We start from the raw sequence: 19301 nt of genomic DNA on the forward strand, positions 1-19301 counted from the left end.
AAAGTGGTGCTGTGGCTCAAGTGATAAAGCACTAGCTTTGAGCTGAAGAGCTCAGAGACAGCACCAAGGCCCAGAATTCAAGCTCCACAACTGACCAAAAAAACCCCAAAAAACAAAAAAAAAACAACCAAAAACTTAGCTGCAATTAAACAATAATCACTTCCACATATTTTTTGTTTTTGTTTTTTGGTCCTGGGATGGAACCCAGTTTCACAAATGCTTGGCACATACTCTATTACATTTAGGTTTGAATCTACCAGAAATAATTTTGTTATGTGTAACATTAGAACAGGAATATTTTTCATATAATGAGTTGTCCACTATCGTCAATCCAACAATTCCTCAGGCTTAGCATGAGTCCATGTAGATGAGGTTCATCTATACATTCAGCTAGTGAGTGTCTCAAATCCTTTGACAATCATTACTCCATCAAGTAATTTGTGTACAGTGCAAATTTCTTTCTTTTTTTTTTTTTTTGGTCGGTCGTGAGGCTTGAACTCTGGGCTTGGGCGCTGTCCCTGCGCTCTTCAGCTCAAGGCGAGGCGAGCACTCTACCACTTAAGTCACAATGCCACTTCCAGTTTTCTAGTGGTTTATTGGAGATAAGAGTCTCATGGGCTTTCCTGCCCGGGCTGGCTTTGAACCTCGATCCTCAGATCTCAGCCTCCTGAGTAGCTAGGATTATAGGTGTGAGCCACCAGCGCCCGGCTACAGTGCAAATTTCTAAAGTTCATCTGAATTACTGTATCAGTTTTCTGTTGCTAACAATCCTGTGAACAAAGACTTCTACATAATTCCCATTACTTTAAAAACATTTAATTGGTTATTGGTAATATTTAGGATGCTGGAATATTAGCTAATATCTAGCCCTTTTATTAAACTTAAAAAAATTAATTCTACAAGTTACAGGTCTTATAATAATAAATCTGCATATACTTGTATACTATTCACAACACCTATAAACAATAACATGATCCCTAACTTTTTGGAAGGCATTTCTTCTTTCCTGTCTTGCTATGAGTAGAACTCAAATAACTGAAGCCATGAAAGTGAGTTAATAGGAATCTGCTCCTGAAATGGATTCTTACAGATTGAGCTTTCAAGCACGTATAACCACTCTTGACTTAATTCACTACTTGTTTATAAACTTCTACTTTTTTTGTGCTCAAGGGTAATGTTCTACTACTTGTGTCACAGCTCCACTATGACCTGTGTGAGATACTGGTGCCCGGCTTATTAACCTCTCCTTTAAAGGCATGATAAAGAATACAAATCAGAGAAGGGTTAATCAGAGATACAACAGGAGAACCAGCATAGAATAGATTCTATGAAGGCATAAAAAGTTTCAAGTAAGTTTGTCGACATTAGACCCTATGGAGAAGAAAAGGGTAAAGGGCAGACAATGGTTTCCAGGTTTGAAAATGGGAACATTACTGCTAGTTTAGAGAAATTTCGGTAAAATGATGAGGAAAAAAATGAGGATTACATGGATTTATATTGCAAATGTGTGCTGAGCAAATGAGAATAGAGAATATAAACTATTTCTTAAGGTACTATGTTGGGAACAGAAAAATATTTAGAAGCAAGGAAAATGCTTAGAAAGCTCTCTTAGAAGATGAGAGGACTAAGCAAATTGTATAAATAAGGAAGATGTGTACGAACAGAACAAAGGAAAAGAGAAGCAACAGGAGCAGTCAAAGGCTGGAGATGTTTAAAAGAAACCAATGGTCTTGGTAAGCAGGGTAACTTGAGTTGACAGCAGAGGGAATGATGACAAAGATTATGGCTTGAGAAAGACACACTAATTTGAATAGAAAATGAATGGTTGAGAATTGTGCATCTTCCATGGCAATAGCAACTGAAGAACATTTATTCAAACCTGTAAAAAAAAATGCCTGTTGTAATCACTATCATGCTTTTCCCCCCCGACCTGCAAGTGAAACAGTCCTGCTTTCAATGTATCACCTTTGGCATTCTTCATTGCTATTCCTTAAGAATGGCCAGCTTTTGCCCATTAGAAATTTGGAGGTTAGGAAGCATATTAGAAATGAGATCAGTGTGGTTTTCCAAAGTTAGGATCTTGGTTTATAGTGATTATTGGCATGTTACTTACTCTAATAAAATTGCTAATAAGAAACAATACTTCTGATAAAAATCCAAAAACATACTTTTGGCTTAACATCTTTAGGGAGACTTCCTATGTTTAGGTTAAAAGCTTTTAATGTAATCTTACATAGCACTAGTGAGACTGACCAGTCAGAATAGGGAACAGAAAAAAAGACTTCTCAAGGGGAAGGCTAGCCTTCTCTCCTTTGACAGAACATTAGAAAGACTTATAATAAACAAAAACAGCCAGGTACCTGTATAATACTAGCTAGTCAGGTGGCTCACATATGAGGATCATGGTTTGAAACCAGCCTAGGCAGGTTGAGACTCTTTATCTCCAATTAACTATCCAAAAAGCTGGAAACGGAGGTGTGGCTCAAGTGGTAGAGCACTAGCTAGCCATGAGCAAAAGAAGCTAAGGGACAGTGCCCGAGCCCCGAGTTCAAGTCCCAGGACCAGTTAAAAAAAAATATATATATATATGAGAAAACAAAAACATTTCTCATGTCTAAAGGTAATTTTCCCATATAAGGCATGTATTAAGACATTTGTAAGTATTTTTAAATTTTTACTTTTTACCCTTTTTCAAAACTTAAATCCTTTTTTTTTTTTTCTCTTCTGGTTGTAGGGCTTGAACTCTGGGCTTAGGGTTTGTCCCTGAGCTCTTCAGCTCAAGGTACCCACTTGTACCACTTGAGCCACAGTGCCACTTCCCGTCTTTTGGTGGTTAATTGGAGGTAAGGGACTCACGGACTTTCCTTACCCAGACTGGCTGGCTTTGAACCATGATCCTCAGATCTCAGCCTCTTGAGTAGCTAGGATTATAGGGGTGAGCCACTGGCGCCCTGCTTAAATCTATTTTTTAAGGTAAGTCATTTAGAAAGATAAAGACTTAAGCCACTAAAGAATAAGGAATAAAATATGGTTGTGTTGAGCATTATTTAAAAATTTAAGGTAGAAGAATGGCTCAAGTTGTGGAGTACTTGCCTACCAAGTGTAAGGCCAAATACAACCTTCACCATCATTAAGAAACCAACAAAGGGAGGAAAAAAACCCTAAAGAATTAATTGAAAAAATTCACTTACCCAGGACAAAGAAATGATGTCAACAAAACGTTTGTTTTCCACTTTTCACCTCCAAAAGCTACAGAAGAAAACAAATGTAAAAATTCAAATTTTTCTTTTTTCTGTTGGTCACGGAGCTTCAACTCTGGCTGGGCGCTGTCCCTCAGCTCTTCAGCTCAAGGCTAGTGCCACTCCAGTTTTCTAGTGGTTAATTGGAAAGAAGAGTCTCACGGATTTTCCTGCCTGGGCTAGCTTTGAACTGTGATCCTCAGATTTCAGCCTCCTGAGTAGCTAGGATTACAAGAGTGAGCAACTGGCACCCAGCCAAATTTTTCTTTAAAGGCAAATCAAATACTCATATTCCCAAGTCCAGTATTAACAAACTGTCAAGCAGCACTGGCTGCTCATTCTCAAAATGATGTCTGCAACTTTGGAATGATGTCTCTTACCAAATGGTTCAAATCAGAGAACAAAACACAGGACTAGCTTGCCTAAATGCTACTCTACAGATTTTTGCTTCAGCATAAAATATTCCAATATGAAAGAGTAAGTCATCAAGACCAGTTCTTACTTATTTTTGCATTAATCTTAAATAGTAGCTATCAATGGGTTCAGGTATAAAAAGGACACACTGAGGACTCTTGTTTATCTTTGACATGTTACACATTTGAATTTCCACAGGTCTGACTCTTCAGGATTTTTCTGCATTGTAACATCTAGTAGAGGTTAAGAGACTAACAAGAGAAAAGGGATTGCAACCTTTTAATTGTAGGGGGTGGGAGGAAGAGGTTTACAATCCTGGGCTTAACTCAAGGCCTAGGCATTGCTCTGAACTTTTTTGATTTGCTCAAGGCTAGCGCTTTACCACTTGAGCCACAGCTCCAGTGCTGACTTTTTGAGAGTTAATGAAAGGTACAAGTCTCATGGACTTTCCTGCCCAGGCCGGCTTTGAACTACAATCCTCAGATCTCAGCCTCTTGAGTAGCTAGAATTATAGGCATAAGCTACTGGTACATGGTTTTAGTTTTTAAACTTTTTTCCTATTGGCTTATATTAGTTATACAGTGGAGAATTTCATTGTTGTATCTACACATTTATCACCATCAATAAGTAAGTTTACCATTTGCCTATACACACATAAATAATATTTTATATGAATTAAGTGCTACAGACTATTGTGAAATTATTGAGAGTTTAATAATTTCATGATGTCTGGGAAATGTAAGGAAAAAATTTTATAAATTTGGTAGGTGATATACACCTGTAGGCTCAGAGGCAAGAGAACTGCTTACTCCCAAGAATTCAATACCAGCTAGGGAAATGCATCAAGATCTACTCCCCACCTAGCACCCCCAATTCTATGAACTCAAGTTTTTTTATTTTTCCTGACAGTGCCAAGGCAGCACCTCTCAGTAACATTCTGACTAATTAACATGCACCTAAACTGCAAAGATGGAAAGGCATTGAGAGGAGTCTTGCATGGGCAAGTATAGATGGAGAGACAAGTCTGAAGGTGCACAGGCTGGCTGAGGAAGGCCAATGTGGGTGAAATACTGAGAAAGGGAAGAGTATGATATAAAATAAGACTGGTATGGTAGAGGCAAAGGGTCTGTATTTCATGTTAATAACCCAGTCCTTTATCTTTTAGTAAAGGAAAAATTCATAAAAATTAAAACCAAGCTGGGTACTGGTGGCTCACACCTGTAATCCTAGCTACTCAAGAAGCTGAGACCTAGTTGAAGTCAGTCTAAAAGTCCATGAGATGCTCATTTCCAATAAACTATGAAGAAAAGCCAGAAATGAAGCTGTGGCTCAAGTGGTAGACTACTAGCCTTGAACAAAAGAAGCTCGGGGACAGCAGCCAGACCTAAGTTCTAGCCTCAGGAACACACACATACACACACACACACACACACACACACACACCACACACACACACCACACACACACACCACACACACACACACACACACACACACACAGTCATAACTTACTTTAGGGCTCTCAAAGTAGTCAGATCTTTGTTTACTTATAAATATTAATTGATATGATATGATCTCTTACATGAGAGTGGGTAAACGCAGATATATTACTTGTTTCAGTTAAGAAACTGGCAATTCTCATTTGCATAGTTTCCACATGCTTCTATGCACATACCAAATCTCAGCTGTTTAGCAGACTTAATCTATTAAACCAAAGCATAACGGTGAAAGGAGGGAAGGGATACTGGACAAGCAGCAGCTAATTACCTATTTCATTGTGAAAGCATTTTCCACAGATAAATCTAAGGACAGTTATTCACATAACAAAGAAGGTCCCAACCATATCTTTCATCCTTGGAATATGTGCTTCAAAGCATCATCTATCTGACATAGTCACAAGGACATTTACTTACATTTATAGAATCTGGCAGCAACATAGCCTGCAGGTGTGCCCAGCAGTACCCACAAGACCACAGCACATGTCATCAGAGCTCCTCGGTTGGCAGGAGACAAAAATCCCAGACAAGCAAAAACTGAAAGATAAGGTTTCACATGTTATTACTGTTTCCTTCAGTGTAAAAGACAGATCTGTCTCATTCTTAAAATAAAGAAAATAGGCGGGCCCCAGTGGCTTCACCTGCAATCCTACCTACTCAGAAAGCTGTGATCTAAGGATTGGGGTTTGAAGCCAGCTTGGGCAGGAAAGTCCATAAGACTCTTATCTCCATAATGGCAGAAAAAGCCAGAAGTGATGCTGTGGTTCAAGTGATCAAGTGCTACCTTGAGAGCAAAAGGAGGTCAGGGATAGCACTCAGGCCCAGAGTTCAGGCCCCAGGACTGGCAGAAAAAACAAAAACATAAAAATAAAAAAATACCTCAGAAAAAAAAGATATACTTTTTCCAGCTAACACAGATCTCAATAAAATTCAATGTAGTGTATCACTATGACCCTACATAAATAAGGCAAACCCCCAGTTCAGAGTTTCTGGTCAGGGTCCTAAGACAAAGAATACAGATTCTTAGTATAAAAAGAATTCTTAGGAACAATCTAACCTAGTTACTTAACTCAGGAAAGCTGGTTTTCAAAGCATTACTTAGAATCAGTATTTCTTACTTTAAAATTTTCACTTAACACTTACAAAGGGTCACAAAAGTCATAATTAAAATCTGTGTCCCAGATCCTAGAAAGACTGACAGCAGCATCCCTTTTCTTGGAGGACGGAATATATCACCATGAACCAGTTTCCAGCCAAATTCTTCCTGGGCATCTTCCTACAAGGAAAATGATATCAGCTCAATATGTCATATGGAATTATAACTACTAGAATATTTGTTCACTGATGAACATGTCAGAGAATTTTTAAATAAAAACATTAATAAATGTTATCTATTTCAATTCTAAAGAGCAGAGCTTACCTCATGGAACTTTAATATGGCTTTCTTGATTGGTTTCTAAAGGAAAGTTGCATATTAAAGTACACACACACACACACACACACACACACAGTTATTAGACATTTTACAAGCTAGATATGTGATTCATTAGCAGGGAAAAGGATAAACTTCCTAAGTCAAATTTTTGTTATCCAACTTGGCTTTTTATCACATCAAAGTGGAAACGTGGCTAAAGTGTAGAGAGCTTGTGAAAAAGCCTGGCCAGAGCATGAGGCTCTGAGTTTTAGCCCAGGTAACAAAAAACAGGCGGGGGGGGGGGGGGGGGGGGGGGGGGGGGGGGGGGGGGGGGGGGGAGAAGGTTTACCAGAGAAGCAAGAGCTCTTTTCTGGGGGCAAACCTACATGAACAAGTTCTTGTTATTCTTGCAGAGACAGAATACCTGTATGATATATGAATACATTTTCCTACCTTATTAAAAATAAAATTGCTATAGATAAACCATCTTAAGGTAGGGCTGCATAGTCTAAGCCTCAAGTAGAAGAAATCTGGCTAGACTTTGCCAGATATGGTTCTCTACCCATGGGTAGAAATATTAGCTAGAAATATTGCCAGGTTAGACTTTGCCACAAGTTAGTTCTCCAACTAGTTGGAGTAATATAATAAGCATCACTCAGAGGAACCTAACTCCTTCGCACTTGCATTCTATCTCCCACTCTGGCTCTGGCCACTCTTCTAGGACATAGGAAAAGTAGGGGAAATCCCTGGACATTCCTTCCCCCCCAAGTATGAGCTCAGAAATGCATTATCAAGGTCTGTCTAATTTATTGAGCACTGACTTCAGTGACATAACAGAAAAATTCCTGTCTTGTGAGTATTTCATTCTCAGGAGATAAGAAGCCTGGTGCCAATGGCTCATGCTTGTAATCTTAGCTACTCAGGAGGTTGAGAATTACAATTTGAAGTTGGCCTGGGCTGAGAAGTCTGTGAGACTTATATTAAGAGGCACCTTAAGTGGTAGAGCACTAGCCTTCAGCATAAAGCTCAGGGATAGTGCACTGGCTCTGAGTTCAAGTCCAGAACTTATATGCACACAGATGCTAGTAAGTGCTTATAGAAAAATTAGGGAGTATGGATCTGAGGATTTTGGTTCAAAACCAGCCCCAGGAAGGAAAGTCCATGAGACTTTAATTAGCTGCCAAAAAGGCAAAGTGGAGCTGTGACTCAAGTGGTAGGAACCTTGAGTGAAAAAGCTAAGACAGAATGTGAGACCCTGAGTTCAAGTCCCAAGACAGGAAGGCACGCGTGTGCGTGTGCACACGCACGCGCGCGCACACACACACACACACACGAGTTTTACTCAGTTTCTGACTCACCAATATTGGTAATACTAATTGAAATTTTTAGTGAGCGGTCTTAATTTTAAAATTGAAAAAAATATTATTGGAGTAAATTAAGACTCATTGAACTCAGGGCTACATGTTTGCTAAGCTGGGGTTCTACCACTTGAGCCATACCTCTGTTTAGTGGTTACTCTACAAATGGAATCTAGTGAACTTTTCTGCTTAGCTGACTCTGAATTGTGATCCTTCAGATCTTAGCCTCCTGAGTAACTAAAATTACAGGTAGATGCTACCTGCATCCAGCTAGTATGTACTGTTTAAAAATTCTAGAACTTCTGAGTTGTGAATTGAGATGTCCTGGTACATGGTAAACAAATGACTTTGTCCAAACATAATTCATAGCTTTTGCTGATTTTTGTAATACAATTATTTCCATTATGGTTGATTTTAAGGTACCAATATGAAGTCAGAAAAGATACTAAATTATTATGTAGTATTTCCATTCTCCTGATAAAATGTGTATAAACTGTAAAGTACTGATCATATTAAAATATGTAAGAAACAATACAAAAAAATAAAGAAAAATTAGGGAGTATGGATGTATATGGAGGATGTAAGTTGATCAGGAAGGTCTCACTGGGAGGATCATATTTCTGCACAGTTAGGGAAGTAAAGGAGCTAGCCATGTAAATACCTGAGAAACAAACATTCCAAGTAGACAGAATTGCAAGTGTGAAGTCCCTGAGCTCAATGGTCAGCATTTGCAGCAGAGCTCTGAGAGGTAACAAGGCCTCTGCATTTACTCAGAGTGAAGTGGGGAAACCACTGTGTGACTGAGCTTAGGAGTGAAATCAGACTTATGTTTGAGTTCACTGTATTCTAACTGTTGTGGTAAGACAGGAGGAAGAGCAATAGGAGCAGAAGCAGAAGAAAGTAGGTTCACCTGTATTTACTATGGCAAAAAAAAAAAAAATCCCACTAACAGATTATTTAAAATAGCTGATTGTGAGTGGAGTATTTAAAAATTATAAAGTTATTTTAATAATATATATAATCAACAAAAGCCAAAGATACTGCAGAGTAGACAAGCTGTAAGTTTATAAATATTAATATAATTTTTTCCCAATTCAAAGGACAGAAGTTGGGAGGAGGTAAAGAAGCTGTGAACAGACAATATTGAAAATATGAATATGCCTATAATATTAGCTATTCATGGGGGCTGAGATTTGAGGATTGAGGTTCAAAGCCAAACTGAGCCAGAAAGTCTGTGAGATTCTTATCTTCAATAAACTACTCAAAAAAAAAAAAAGTTGTAAGCAGAACTGTGGCTCAAGTAGAGTGGTAGTCTTGATCAAAACAGCTCAAGGACAACACTTAGGACCTGAGTTCAAGCCCTAGGACTAGCACATGCATGTGCGCACTCACACACACACACACAAACATGCGCACACAAAAGAAAGTGTGAGTTTTTACATTCAATACAGATTACTGATGTCTAAAAAGCTGAGTATAAAATATGTAACTATATGTAACATAAAATGAGAATAAATGAGCCTGGTGGTTACTTTGAATAAACCAAATGTAAAGTTGATATGGCATAAATTCAATGAAAATCGATATTTAAAATTGAAACACACACAAATTTAAGAACTGCCTTGGTTATCCCATTCAATTTTGACTTCACAAACTGGTGTATGGTAGTATGGGAAGAAGCTGATGTTGTTGATGGAATGTCAGGAAGGGAAAGAGGCAGTATCAGAGCTATACACCCAGAACCCATTTTGTACTTGCCTTCTGACCTGGGCAAGGATGTGAACAGTTCATCTAGAAATGCTGTGATGACTAACACCCTACAGAATGTCAATTTTTTTTTTTTTTGTCAGTCATGGGGGTTGCACTCAGGGCCTGGGCACTGTCTCTTAGCTTTTTTGTTATTGTTGTTGGGTGTGGAGCTTGAACTCTATGCCTGAGCGCTGTCCCTAAGCTCTTCAGTTCAAGGGGAGCGCTCTACCACTTGAGCCATAGCACCACTTCTGGTTTTCTGGTAGTTAATTGGAGATAAGAGTCTCATGGACTTTCCTTGCTCCAGTGGCTAGCTTTGAACCATTATCCTCATCTCAGCCTCCTGAGTAGCTAGGATTACAGCCATGAGCATCTGGTTAAGTATCATTTTCTTGTGTTTTTTTTTTGGCCCAGTCTGAGGCTTGAACTCTGGGCTTGGACACTTCTTTTTACCTCTTGGGCTTTTTTATTTTTTATTTTTTTTTGAGTAGTTTATTGGAGGTAAGAGTCTCACGGAGTTTCCTGCTTGGACTAGCTTCAAACCATGATCCTCAGATGTCAGCCTCCTGAGTAGCTAGGAATACAGGCATTAGCCACTGGCACCAGACAAAGTATCACTTTTTTTTTTTTTGGGTCCGGTCGTGGGGCCTGAACTCTGGGGCCTGGGTGCTGTCCCTCAGCTCTTCAGCTCAAGGCTAGCGCTTTACCACTTGAGCCACAGTGCCACTTCCGGCTTTTTTCTTTTTGCTTATGTGGTGCTGAGGATCGAACCCAGGGCCTCAGGCATGCAAGGCAAGTGCTCTACCACTGAGCCACCTTCCCAGCCCCAAGTATCACTTTCTTATTTGAAAATGTGAAGATAACTTTTGAGCAGAGTATTTTAAAAGCAGATTTTAAAGCTGTATTTTCAACTTTCTTAAAATGCAGATTTTAAAGTTATACTTTCAACTTTCTCATAAGTGACAATAAAGATTGTCTTCAGGGACCCAAAACTAAGCAGATAAAATGTTTTCACTTACTCACCGTGGAATCCATCTGATTATATCTGGCAATATCTTTATGCAATGTTCGTAGCATAATCATAGCTACCATTCCAGATAAGAAGAGAACAATGACCAGGGAATTCATTATGCTAGAAATAAGCATATCATGTTTAACTTGTAACTTAATCAATAGAACAGCTTAAAAACAATGTCAGGGGAAGGGGGTGGGGGGGAGGGGGGAAGGAGAAGGATTGGGATGGGGGGAGGGGGGAGGCTGGGAAGGGATGGGAAGGGTAAACAAAGGAGGAGGCTGCAATGCTTGGTAAGAAATGTACGCATTATCCTGCCCATGCAATTGTAACCCCTCTGTACAGTATGTTCACAAATAAAATAAAATAAAATTTAAAAAAAAAACAGTGTCAAAAAATTGTCTATTGAGTAATACTGAAATAGCATTAATCAAAATGACAATATAAACTACCTAATATCCAACAAATTCAATGACTATGCTTTCCTATGTTTCCTTCTAGCAAATACAGATCATTACATATTTATTACAATTCTTTTGTTTGAGATATTTCTTGCCAAGTTGCCCAGACTACCTTTAAACTTGTAATCTTCCTACCATATTCTCCTGAGTAGCTGGGATTAGAGGCATATGTTACTATATTCCATTTTTTAATTTTGTGGTGTTGGTGATTGACCCAAGAGCTCAAACATTCTAGAGCTCAAACATTCAGTGCCCTGTCATTGAATTACTATCTCCAAGCCCTACAGTTTTACAATTTAAAACTAGAATTGTTTTTGTTCATCGTTAATATTATTAAATAACTATGAGCCTAAATCATTACAGAACACACACACATTAAGAAACTTCTTGCAGAACAAATTTACTCAGTAAATTAGTGAGTGTCAAAAATATTAGTCAGTCAAGTAGAAAGAGGAAGTGATAGCATTATGCAAAGGGTTAAGTCACACTTTGGAGAGAATAATCACTGTATAACAGCAGCCTCTACAATGAACACTCTTATATGATAGCCAGTGATGTCCAAAGATCCTCTATCCCATTATCTCCTTCCACATTCCTTTTATAAGGTAGGTACTTTTAGATTCAGAAACCAACTTAAGGAATAGACTCCCCTAACAAATAACTCATAACACTTAAAAGCCAAGATCTGAATCCAAATCCAGACTTCTGAGTATACTAGAGAGGATCAGAGAGGAAATGAAATGCTGAAAGGAACAAAGTAAAAAGCCAAAATCAGATCAACTCTATACTCTTACCTAAACCACTGAATGTGAGTATGAGGCATAGACTCCAGAATATAGTCCCATCTAGATGCCCATCTGATATTTTTATCTTCCTGGAAGGGGAAAGGAAAAGAATCTTTTACAATCTGCTGACAACACACATTAGGAATGCAAACTTCCTTGCAACTGCTTGCCCTTCCCCTCACTCAACACTTGCAATTTCTAATAGCATAACTTGGGTTGGTTATGAAATTCAAGGAGCTTAAGATTTGCTCTAACTAATGTAAGTCAGAATGAGAGTAAGTAGTAAATTAAAAAAAAAAACAAAAACTGGAGGTGGTGCTGTGGCTCTAAGTGGTAGGTTGCTAGCCTTAAGCAAAACAGCTCAAGGACAGTGCCCAAGCTCTGAGCTGAAGCCCCAGGACTGTCACAAAAAGAAAAAAATAAACAAGTTCCATTCAGTTATTTTCTAAAGAAATCACCAGTATAGATTTAACAATTGACATTGAATAATATACCTTTATTAGCTATAATTTAAAGCAAAGCTTTTAAAACATTTTCATGTAGGTATTGTGGATGGGGTTTTTTTTGTTTTTTTTTGTCATGGGGCTTGGGCGCTGTCCTTGTGCTCTTCAGCTCAAGGCGAGAGCTCTACCAGTAGAGGTGAAATACTGCCTAAGTCTTTTGCTACCACCTTTTATTTTAAGGAACTTCTCTCCCCAATGAAAAAAAAATACTTTTTTCAATTTCCTAAGAAAATTTACTGAAAGGAAATTTAAATCCTTATTTTTTAAATGATATTGTTTTCCAAATGCTTCTAGGATGTATTCTACCTACTGTCTTACATGTATCTCTTGGCATAATACAAATCAGGCTCAATTCTCTTATTTCCTGTACCTTCTTATTCACACTAAAGCTTTGTTTCAAGATGTATTATGCTGCCTAGCAGACTGATGAATTATTCTAAAAATCAGCTCATTTAATGAGCTTAATCATTAGTATTTTAATTAGTTTAAGTAGTATTAATTTAAAATCAATTTCTGAGTTACACTGAAGATAAAAACAAACTTACCTCAAAACTAATAGAGTAAGTGTAGGCAATTTTGATCTCCCCAGAAGCTTTGTTACTTATGTCCATGGGGGGTCCAGAGCAGTCTGGTTTATCTATGTGAGTATGTTTGAAGCTGTGGGGAAAAACATTTTTGGCAAGATGCCATTAAAAATACAGTTCAGAAAATAGGGTAAAATAAAGACTAGAAATTCTGTACATATTTCACAATGCTGCTGGTCATTAAAGATGAAATTATTCATGTCACATTTAACAGTACAAATATTTACTTCATATAAACAGTAGGCTTAATTATGTATGTAAAAACCACTACTCAAAATTATGAGTAAACTTGACCATCTCTTTTTTGAGACAAGGCCTGGCACTACATTGCCCAAATTGGTTTTGAACTCCTGGCACAAGTGACCCTGCCATCCTGCCTCCTAAATGCTGGGTGCATACCACTCTACCTGGCTAAATAGTCTTTTTTTGCTTTTTATCGGTCGTGGATCTTGAACTCTGGGCCTCAGCTCTTCAGCTCAAGGCATGAGCTCTACCACTTAAGCCACAGTGCCACTTCTGCTTTTTCTGTTTTTGTGGTGCTGAAGAACTGAACTCAGGGCCTCATGCATGAGAGGCAAGCACGCTACCATTGAGCCACCTTCCCAGTCCCTGGCTAAATAATCTTAAGAATGAAAATGCCACAAAAGGAGCCTAGCTTATCTTTATCACTAGTAATGTGAAAAAGCAGCTATACCAATGAAAGAACAATCATATTTAACACTCAACCAAAATATCAAAACATGTTAATACCCCTAACGACTTTTAAGATGCTCTTTCAATAGCTCTTCAGGGACTGGCACAGAGTCTCCCTTGGACCTCTCACAAGGAGAGTCATATATCACTAAGTCAGTGCTCCTTCCACTGTATAGGGAAATCTGAGATAACTGCTTATGTTCTCCAAGCCAAAGGATTAATTCACAAAGTGGCCTAACCACTTACTATGACAAAGTACTAATAATTAAGATACTCAGTAACATCATACTAATGGGAGGTTTAGTTACAATCAATCCTCAACTATCAGGATAATGATTAAAGAATAAGTTAATTGGACTCAAATACTTACTCTTTGTACCTAATTTCATGTATTTATTTGCATTTTTATTGATGTGTATAGTTACCTTTTTGGTTCAAGTTTAGCAGCTACTAATCTTGCTCCCATGGACCCAGTTTCAACTACATGATAGTATATTTTGATGTCAACATGGTTGAAGATGTAAAAGGTATCTCTTTCATGGAATTCTGACTGCAGAACAGAAATTAGTTAAAGGTAGAAAACTGACTACACGAGTCAAACAAAAAAACCTTAAAATGCGCTATAATTAAGAAAATTTAAACCTGTATAAAATTTTAATTCTTTCCCATTATTATTATTATTATTTTGGGTCCGGTCATGGGGCCTGAACTCTGGGTCTGGGCACTGTCCCTCAGCTCTTCAGCTCAAGGCTAGGGCTCTACCACTTGAGCAACAGCGCCACTTCCGGCTTTCTTCTTTTTGCTTATGTGGTGCTGAGAAATCGAACCCAGGGCCTCATGCATGCAAGGCAAGCGCTCTACCACTGAGCCACCTTCCCAGCTCCTCTTTCCCATTATTATGCCTAAGTTTTAACCACAACTCTTTTTTTTTTTAATTTTTATTTTTTTTTTTGGTCTGGTCGTGGGGGCCTGAACTCTGGGCCTGGGCACTGTCCCTCAGCTCTTCAGCTTAAGGCTAGCGCTCTACCACTTGAGCCACAGCACCACTTCCGGCTTTTTTTCCCCCTTTTTGCTTATATGGTGCTGAGGAATCGAATCCAGGGCCTCAGGCAAGCAAGGCAAGCACTCGAGCCACCTTCCCAGCCCCTTAACCACAACTCTTAATTTAATTAGCAAAGGATATACTGTGCTTTTTAAAGTTATAATTTTTACATAAAATTGAATAAATACTGAAACACAAACCTGGTATTTTCTAGCTTTTTATTTGTAATAAAATTAACAAAATTAATTTATGTGAAAAATTATAAACAAGCTTAAACTATAAACATTTAAAATATTCCCTCCCTAAAACTTTGTTAACTTTGGACTACACCAATAGCCTAAATTATTCAATGTCCCCTCAGATTAATTCTCATAAAAGCATTAATCTATAAAAAAATTTCATGATCAAGCTCTTCATTAAGAGAATAAATCAGGCCAGATGCTGGTGGTTCATATCTGTAATCCTAGTAACTTAAAAGGCTGAAATCTGAGGATCTCAGATCATGAGACTTATCCCTAATTAACTACCAAATAAAAAAAAATAAAAGCGGTAAATGAAGCTGTGGCTAAAGTAGAGGAATGCCAACCTTGAGTGCAAAAGCTAAAGGACAGTGCCCTGGCTCTGAATTCAAGCCCCACTACAGACAGGAACACGCATATGCCCACGCCACATACACAGTAAATCAGGATGTTACTATTATAATAACACTGATTCACCTGCTTGCATGTTTAAGTTACTGGGGTATTTTTTATGTATTCAGGATATTTTGTCGTCTGAACCATTATATCATCCCCTTTTGGTTTTAGTTATTTTCAAATAGTGTTCCACGCTTTTGCCCAGGACTAGCCTCAGACTACAATCTTCTTGATCTCTGCCTCCTAAGTACCTAGGATTATGTAAGTGAGCCACCATGCCCAGTCCTTGTCCCCGATAACTTTAATTACTTTCTATATTTATGTCTGTTATATGAATCCAGTTTTAACTGTTCAATAATGGCTTTAAAGAGAGGTGGTATTACAATAAAAAAGATAAAAAAGAGATAGTACTTAAAAAATGTACACTACTAACCTGAAATACAGATTTCATAAATTTATAATGGGGCCTTTGTGATATTTCATGGTTTACATTTTTTATGTATAAGATTTAGGTATTTAACTTTTAACCGAGGTAAAACAAAGTCCTAGCCCTTTAGGATACAAGAAATATTTTAGTAAATGTTGAACCAAATGTGTATTATTTTAATCCCAGAATTAAATTTACACTTTATTAATCTGGTAGAAGCCTATGACCTAAATACCTAACTTTATGATATCTGATTTGCACTCATTTTGTAAACATAAATAATTTGTTTTTAAATTAATATTATTCAACCTTCAAGAAAAGACTGAATTCTCTTCCTAAAAAATCTGTTGTAAAAAGCAGTACAGACTTTCTTACAAACTTACGTTAATAACACAGGCATCTTTTGCATGACCTTTATCTGTAATGTAACAGCCAATGGGAAATCCAGGATTGCAAAACCTCTGACCATCTTCAACATCATAACACCAGGTCACAGGCATATTATCCACAATCCTATGTACAGAAATGAGTCAAGTTAGTAGAGAATCCAGCAGACATGACCAGAATTACTGCCTAGATCAGTTCATTACTCTCTAAGATATAAACATGTGAATTCCTTAAGATTCCAAAACCACAAAGAACTTTGATATCTGATAGTGTACAAGAAGTAACACTATACTAATATGATAAATTGTAGTAAAGAAAAATTTTACAGCTACTTTGAAACTACAAACTTATGTAGTTAAGTTGTATAAATACCTGTAACTGCTAATTTATGGTGTTATCTAGACACCTAAGTATAATTTACCTTAACATTCAAAGATTTAAATAGATCCAAAGCACTATATCTAGTTCATTGGGAACCATAATTGAATATTATAGAAGTGGTGTTTATTACTCAGGTAGTTCAATAAAAAGGATAATATAACTACAATAAGGGAAGTTATTCAACTAAAGGGCCAAGTAAGAAAGTGAAAATTAAAGTAGTATCTGTTAAAATTATACATCAGTGATTTCTAAAAGATACTGCTATAATGCTATAAAGAACCTTTAAAAAAAAGCATAAAAATAAAGAATAAGGTTCTATGGTATTGTATAACTACATCAAAGTCCGAGCATGTGGTCCCCTTTGCCCTGAACACACTGCAGGATACAAATAAAAGAAATTAGTCACAACATACTAGCTATATTACAGTCATAAGACAACACTCCAGGGCATGTTTTATTTGTTAATTAATGTATGCCTTAGGAAGCAAAATTATGATTGTATATTCACCCAAGGTGTACATTAATGGCCTAATAAAACATGTCTCGTCACATTAAAATGCTATTAGCACCCAATGTACCAAGTTTTAGAATCACCTATACTATTAAGTTGCTTATTATTATAACCAGCAGGCTACTAACTCCAATGAAAAGACTGTAAAATATTAGAAACATAAAACAATTCTATAAAAAATGTTATATAAAATAAATAATTCAGATTTTCTAGGGGCCTAAAGAATCAGTTAATTGCTTTAATTTTTTTTAGACAGTGAATGAAAATCAGTTCATGAGTATATATAAACCAGATATAATACCTTTATGCTGTCATACTAGAGAGAAAGTACTACATAAAAACTATAGTGCTAGTTACAAAATGAGGAATTCAGGGACAAGCTGTTTTTTTTTTAAAGCAACTATCTTATATATCATTTTAGAATTCATTTAAAAAACAACAAAGCCTTTGAAATAATAACTATATTTTTGAAGTTTAGGAAGCAGTGTTTATTTGAATTCCTAGCATCAAAGTGTTTAATTGTTGTAATCTGCAAGAGGAAAAGAATATGAGAAGGAGACTTGCACAATTAAAAGCTGACTACAACTTTTTACCATGAGGTAGTCCTCATGACTTCCCTTTATCATCTGGGACCTCTACTTGAAATATTTTTACTAATCAAACTTCACTTAAGAATGACTCAGTTTCCCAATAAGTTATTTATAAAGGTTTCTCATAGGGACGCCATGCCATGTGTGTCTCCGTGATCATGTCCTGTGTCCTTTCTCCTGGCTCTTCTCCAGTCATCATGACCTCCCAATTCAGCTCTCTACTGGAGCTGAATTGGATTGTTTGGTATTGTTTTTGTTCTTTCTTTCCTCTTTAGCCTGTTTCCTAGCTGTGTTATGTGTATTTATATGCTGTAGGACTTTGTAACAATTGGCTGCCTGCAGCCTGTTAAATGTGTAATAAAGACTCCAATATTCTATATTTTAAAAAAAGTTTCTCACCAGATTAGAATACCCAGAATTGGCATTTAAGACATGCTGGGTGGCTTTGTTGTTGTTGTTGTTGTTTTTGGTTGGTAGTGGGTCTTGAACTCTGAGCCTGGGTGCTGTCCCTGAGCTATTCAGCAAAAAGGGAGTGCTCTACCACTTGAGCTACAGTGCCACTTCCAGTTTTCTGGTGGTTAACTGGAGATAAGAGTCTCATAGACTTTCCTGCCAAGGCTGGCTTTGAACCACAATCTTCAGATCTCAGCCTCCTGAGTAGCTAGGATTACAAGTGTGAGCCACCAGCGCCCGGCTGGCTGGTTTTAACATGAGTAAATTTACCCTATTCACTAGGATTTTGAACCTTTCAGAATGGTACCTTATTTCTCTTTGCTAACTTAAGTAGGATTTGGGATAACATATCTTCAGGCTTGAAATCATTAACTTTCCAACAACTGCAAAATCATTACCAGTCCATTTTTTGTTTTTTTTCTCTTTTTACATCAGAATAGGATAAATCTACAATTGATACACTCATTACAAACTGCCAGCCCAACAAGCTACATAGGGTTCTATGAAACTGAAAAGTTACATGTACTTATAACTAGCTGAATATTTTTTGTTAAAAAAGCCATAAAGAACTGAGTGTAGGCTATGTAGCTCAGTGGTAGAGCACTTGTCTTGTATGTGCAATGTCCTAGATTTGATCCCCAGAAACACACATTATAAAAATGTGTAAACTTAGGGAAGAAGTATAATCACAAATCATGAAGAGCACAATTGAAGGGAATTTGGGTGCTTTGTGCTGGAATCACAGAGCAGCTTAGACAGGGTACTCCAAAAGATTCTTGAATCATGTTTTCATGTCCCAAGTAAGGAAAAAAGTTCTCAACAATTTAAATAAAAAAATAACTGTGATTAACTCTTTTTCATAAGAAGGGACATGAATACATACATGTTAAGCTGTTATGAAGAAAAAATTACAGTACATTCATACAAGTATACAAAACGATGAGGTAAAGATAGATTTACAGAGATGCTGTGCTCAACCTAGAAAAATGCTAGTAATAATTTCTTAAATGAGACAAGCAAAAGGCAGAATAATGTATACAATACTTCAACTGTTATTTTAAAGAACTACACAAAAGGTCAGATAATGTGATGTCAGGAAAATGAACCCTTAGATATGTATTTTAATGTTTTTTCTTTCATGCATGTGTTTCTAACGCATTTATAAGAT

At 37.2% G+C, this 19301-nt stretch overlaps 1 protein-coding gene across 1 annotated transcript in view; it reads right to left on the minus strand.

The window, feature by feature from the left end:
* The window catches only part of Tm9sf2 (transmembrane 9 superfamily member 2), a 57852-nt gene that overhangs the window by 13634 nt on the left and 24917 nt on the right, over positions 1-19301 (minus strand). Inside the window, exons 5-12 of the mRNA XM_013022961.1 lie at positions 16195-16324; positions 14133-14257; positions 12976-13087; positions 11937-12016; positions 10693-10801; positions 6292-6424; positions 5566-5685; positions 3191-3249 (exon numbers count right to left, since the gene is read on the minus strand). Coding sequence (XP_012878415.1) covers positions 3191-3249; positions 5566-5685; positions 6292-6424; positions 10693-10801; positions 11937-12016; positions 12976-13087; positions 14133-14257; positions 16195-16324 — 868 coding nt within the window. The remainder of the gene's footprint in view (positions 1-3190; positions 3250-5565; positions 5686-6291; positions 6425-10692; positions 10802-11936; positions 12017-12975; positions 13088-14132; positions 14258-16194; positions 16325-19301) is intronic.

This window comes from Dipodomys ordii, unplaced genomic scaffold (assembly GCF_000151885.1).
Source record: "Dipodomys ordii isolate 6190 unplaced genomic scaffold, Dord_2.0 Scaffold65, whole genome shotgun sequence".
NCBI lineage: Eukaryota > Metazoa > Chordata > Mammalia > Rodentia > Heteromyidae > Dipodomys > Dipodomys ordii.